Source organism: Sinocyclocheilus anshuiensis, unplaced genomic scaffold, assembly GCF_001515605.1.
Source record: "Sinocyclocheilus anshuiensis isolate Anshui unplaced genomic scaffold, SAMN03320099.WGS_v1.1 scaffold130, whole genome shotgun sequence".
Classification (NCBI taxonomy): domain Eukaryota; kingdom Metazoa; phylum Chordata; class Actinopteri; order Cypriniformes; family Cyprinidae; genus Sinocyclocheilus; species Sinocyclocheilus anshuiensis.
In genome coordinates this window covers 2,755,400-2,760,723 of record NW_015544207.1, presented here as the reverse complement: position 1 = coordinate 2,760,723, position 5,324 = coordinate 2,755,400, and the positions used below count along the sequence as shown (strand labels likewise).

General features: G+C 39.0%; 1 protein-coding gene across 2 annotated transcripts in view; it reads right to left on the bottom strand.

The window, feature by feature from the left end:
* The window catches only part of etv7 (ETS variant transcription factor 7), a 12,870-nt gene extending 8,537 nt beyond the window's left edge, over window positions 1-4,333 (bottom strand). The window contains exons 1-4 of one of the 2 annotated variants that reach the window (XM_016497543.1): window positions 4,103-4,333; window positions 3,475-3,601; window positions 2,596-2,760; window positions 2,384-2,506 (exon numbers count right to left, since the gene is read on the bottom strand). In XM_016497543.1, coding sequence (XP_016353029.1) covers window positions 2,384-2,506; window positions 2,596-2,760; window positions 3,475-3,601; window positions 4,103-4,138 — 451 coding nt within the window. In that variant the 5' untranslated portion in view covers window positions 4,139-4,333. The remainder of the gene's footprint in view (window positions 1-2,383; window positions 2,507-2,595; window positions 2,761-3,474; window positions 3,602-4,102) is intronic. The other variant, XM_016497542.1, reaches the window with a different exon arrangement.
* Window positions 4,334-5,324: the final 991 nt, after the last annotated feature.

Here is a 5,324-nt window from a genome sequence, read left to right as displayed (position 1 = left end):
CAAGGTAACACTCATTTTACATACAGCACACAGTGAAAATTACATGAATATGACAGTGGGCAAATGCATAAAGCGCAGCATAATTTGAAATCACGAGTTTACCATCGCGCGTCTTCAGTGAGGCTGAACTCTCCTGTCAGCATTCAATTAGCACGGACCGACCGTCACACAGCGAACACGCGAACATGCAGGATACAAATGCACACTTCACAAGATCTCACAGCTGGATATAAATGCGTATTTGCTGAATGCTGACGGCAAACGAGAAAGTATTATAATTAGAGCCCGACCGATATATCGTTTTGCTGATATTATCGGCCGATATGAGTCCGTCGCCGATATATCGGTATCGGCTAATACGCCGCCTATATGAAAATTTTTTTACAGAACACATAACGCAGATAAAATTCTTGAAATGGTGTAATTACTTAGTTTGTCCAGCAGAGCGTGCTCCATTGTTTGCTACTGGTGACCTGGATGAAATGCTTTAAAATTTAGTCTATGGAAAACCATTGAAACTTTGAACGGCCATATCTCCGTAAAGGCGCGGTGAATCCGCACCAAATTCGGGGGATCCCTTCAGCTCGAGGAACCCTCTCGAACGCGAATCGAGTGTACGTCTCGAAGCCCTCTTTCGAATGAGACCACCCCCGCGTCGATAGCCCCCGGGGTTCGGGAGTTACGGGTGGTTAAATTCGCGGTCCAGCGCCGACCGATCTAGCGATCCCGGGGGGCTACCGACGCGCGGAGGGTGGCGTTCAAGAGGGCTCCTCGAGCTGAAGGGATCCCCGAGTTTGGTGGAGAGATCCGCCGGCGCGTTCGCGAGATACTGACACCAGCCAACACTTTCACTTCAGTAAGGAGGTCTCTTGTTCAGGCAGCAGCATTCAAGCGTTGGCTTATTCGACCGTAAATGCCCTGCGAAGTGGACTTCACATGAAATTCCGCCATGATTCCAGTTCCAAGGGAACATACACGTTACATTCAAAGGGCATTTAAGTGCGCAAGACGTGAATTTATAATTATTTACAGAGGTATATTATGTCACACTTCACACTTCTCTAGTAAGTTTCATCTGTGTGTGAAGACAGTAGCGCAAATCCGTGAATGAATGTTCCAAAGTGAAATAAACTTCAACGGAATAAAGTTAAACTTCAACTTTATTGTTCAGTGCACTGATGTCAGACTCATTTTGAATAATAAAGTTTATTGTTAAACTGTTAAATGCCCTGCCTCCATCATTACATATCTTTGTCAGGTCATTATAAGTGTTTGATCACCACATTTGAATGATCATTGCATATATTGTGTTTATGTATATACTGTATTCTATATATAGTACCAGTCAAATGTCTGGACACACGAATGGGAAATTGTGTATAATATACACAAAGAATATCGGCCGATATATCGATATCCCATATCGGTCGGGCTCTAATTATAATGTTTGCCTTTCTATTACTAATAATATAATACTTTGTATGCATTTTAATTTCCTTTCTATCTGATTATTAGGCAGACTTCTATCCGTATTAGACAGAACTGTTAAGGAGGACAGCGAACAAGAGGGAGAATGTGAGCACTGTGTGCTCAGGTTGCCTCTGTCAGCGCTGTCAAAATAAAAGTCCCGCCTCGAACGCATCGGCCAAACAGAAAAACTTATCGGCCGATGCCAATATTTGAAAAATGCCAAATATCGGCCGATATATCGGTCGACCACTAATAAGGACCTGTAAGACGACTTCAAAAAAATTTATTTTATTTATAACATTACATGGAAAAAGGGCAAATATGAAAGAAATCTATTGTGTACTATTGTTTGAATGGAGGTAGGTCTAATTTAGCCACACCTATTGCAACAGCTCTAGCTGCTTTACAACCAGGAAATTCCTTCCTGAATCAAGAAATGGGTGTTATTTAACCCCATGAAGCAGATCAGTGTGCTTCCCGTCAGTATCAGTTATAAAGGACTTGCTATAAAATACTGATATAAAGTGTTCAGTAAGTATGATATGCAAAATGTTTCCCTTACAAGGACTCCACAGCATGCTGGAGCAAAAACAGTGGCTCAGTTCCTTCAACGGTGTGTTTGCTACAAGCTTCGGCAAGCCATTTCATTTATTCTCTGGCAACTGTTCAAATAGGAAATCAGACATTTATCAAAATGCCCATAATAGAGGATTACACAAGAACAGCCTGAACAAGGAAGAGTCCTCTCAGCTTTTTAACTTAAAAAGACTCTAAAATTCTAAATAACCAAACAAATAATTGTATAAAAATATGCAAGCGATCAAATAATACATGCATGACTTTGCATTTAAGACTTTAGCTGAACACTCCCGATTTTATGAATAATAGATTATTATGAACAACCCTGTCAAATCACCTGTCGTCCCTTGCGAGTCGGGAGTCTGTTGTGACTGTGTGTTGGAGCTGGACGGCGGACTGAAGATCGCACATCTCCTCTGCTGCTTCACATGTTGAAGGAGTTCATACAGAACATCACCTGTTCAAAAAAGTTTCCATTCACAGTGCACAGTTATCATGAAAGCTATGAACAAAACCGATAACTAGAATTCATTTCAGATCACACACCAGAGCTGGGACAGCGAAGACGGAAGTCCTCTTTGGTTAGAAGACAAAGTGCCTTTCCGTTCATCTCAAATTTTTGGTGGTCCGCACGTCGCAGAGAATATTCCCTCTGAGCCCAGCGCAGCCAGAGATTCACATCCTCCTTATTCCACAAAGATGGATTGATCCCTTACATTACAACCATAAAACACAGTGTTAGTTCACCCAAAAATGAAAAAAACACTGTCAGCATTGATTCATCCTCATGTCAATCCAAATTTGTATGAATTTGTTTATTTTATGGGAATTTTATGGGAATTTTGGAGAATGATGAAGCTGCAATGGACATGGCTACATAAAAACACCATCCAAGCACGTAAATGCTTGATTTCCTATATTTTGTGTCATATTAAGCCCTTTTTAGAGCAAAATTTTGGTCATGATTTGGTGAACATCATTGCCTTTGTATGTGCATTTGAGCATATTCCAAACTGATGTGATGTACAACTGAAGTGATGCACTCATGCATATTCAAAACTGATGTGATGTGATGCAATGCAGGCACAAAGTTTGAATATTTGCAAGTGTGACTTTGACTGAATAATGTCTGTCTATTCCTCTCACAAAACTGTATATGGCTTTGGACTATAAGACAACGTATACGTAAATATATGAAGACAAAAGCTTTATGCTACTGTCATGGTGTTATTTGTCATTTGAAGCCTTGTAGCCGCTGGTCACAATGTGGAAAATTGTAGCTTTGTATCTCTGTTAAACATCTTTTGTCTTCTGTAGAAGAAGTCATGTTTGAAAGGGTATAATGTTGAGTACATTTGTTCTTTAATACACTTCGTTGTTATGATCTATAAGCTATTCGTGTATATATTTTATGTGGGAACATACGTAGTCTTCCAGGCAGCTTGCACAGTTCATCAGGCACCGTCTTGTACCAGGAGGGAGGTTCATTTTGAGGGTTGCGCAGAACCGGAGAGCAAACTGGGGGTTCGTTCCCATTACAACTCTGCTGAAGCTTGGAAGGGAAAGCAGAACGAAGCATTCACTTCAATAAAAATCTAATAAATCCTAAATCCATGATTTCAGTGATGTATAATAAAGCATTTTTATGAATGAATCAGAAAGTACAGAAACTAGACAATCACTCTTGCTGTATGAAAACAAACTGAGATCTCAATACACACAGGCACAGCAAAAGTGAAAGTACATTTGAGACACAACAGTTTTTATTTTCAGTTTTGCACTGTCGCCTACATTTTTATAAAGTATATTTGCATCAAAAAATCTACATTAATATTTAACTTTTTATTATGGCATTTGAGGGGTTTATACAATAACAAAAAAAAGGCAGTTGAATATAATATTTGCTTAAGTGAGCAGTTTGAGGTGATTTTCATGTGATTACAGTATTTTTGTGCCACTAATTTGTGGCACTGACTACTAATTCAAGGTCATTTTATTTACTATACTATTATTTGGTGGTGAGTGAGTGCTGTGAGTCTATCACGGATCTTACCTTTATCAAAGGTGGCGGTGAGGAGGCGTCGCTCATGTTCTGTAACCTTCAAGACTTCACAAACTCATAAATATTCGCTACAATAATAATACCTGATTACTGTATCAATAGCTGATCGATATATACACCAAATACAGCATGTGGTGTCGCGTAAAGTCGCAGTCTCGCACAGCAGAGTTTGCTTTCTTATGCGAATCGCTGCAATATTAAGAATCCTTCCGGGAAATGAAAACGAAAGAGAGCGGATCTGCCAGCGGCTGTGGGCACATGAATCTCGCAAACACTGTAGGGAAGAGATCGGTCCTGTGTTTGTGTTTCAGGTAGCCAATCTGGTATTTCCTGAAAGCCCAGAGAGATTAAACGCGTGTGAATTCAGCACAGTGGTAACACTTTAAAAGTGCAATAAGATCGAAACGTTATGAACAACAAAGCAAATTAACTAAATAATGTAGGCTACAGTAGAAGCTCTGAGATAAAAAAAATAAAATAAAAAAAAAGATTAGGCTACTATTCTACGTTTATGCTTACCCAGGTGGCGAGCAGGTATTTCTGTCAACAATTTTCTGTTGAGGCGCGCAGAGGCGGACAGTAACTAAGTACATTTACTTAAGTATTGTACTTAAGTACACTTTTTGAGTATCTGTACTTTACTAGAGTATTATTTTTTCTGGAAACTTATGACTTTAACCTGACTACATTTGAAAGACAAATATTGTACTTTTCACTCCACTACATTTCTATCAAGGTCCTCGAAGTAGAAAGTCGTTACTACCCTTACGAAAAATAAGTTTATTCAAGTGTGCTGTATACTTCTTTTAAACTAAAAATAGGAAAGTATACTTTTAGTCTACTTTTTATGTACTTCTCAGAAATGGGCTTTATGTACTTCTCAGAAATATACTTAAAATGACATTTAAGTATACTTGACTTATACTTAGAAAAAGTCTAAATTGTGCTCCTAGAATCTGTGTTTTCATTGTTATACTGTAGGGGGCGCAAGTACACATCTTCTGTACAGAATTTCCAAAAAACACAAGTGAAGAAGAAACCGAAACAACAGATGCTTCCACATGTAATCTAACACGATCATCAGACATAAAACAGCATCAAAACTGTGTAACGTTATGGAATAAAATGTAGACCAATGAAGAGCTAATAATGACTGTCAAGCTTTGGGGTGTTGATCGACTCTATCTACGTTTTGATTATCATTCTGAATCCA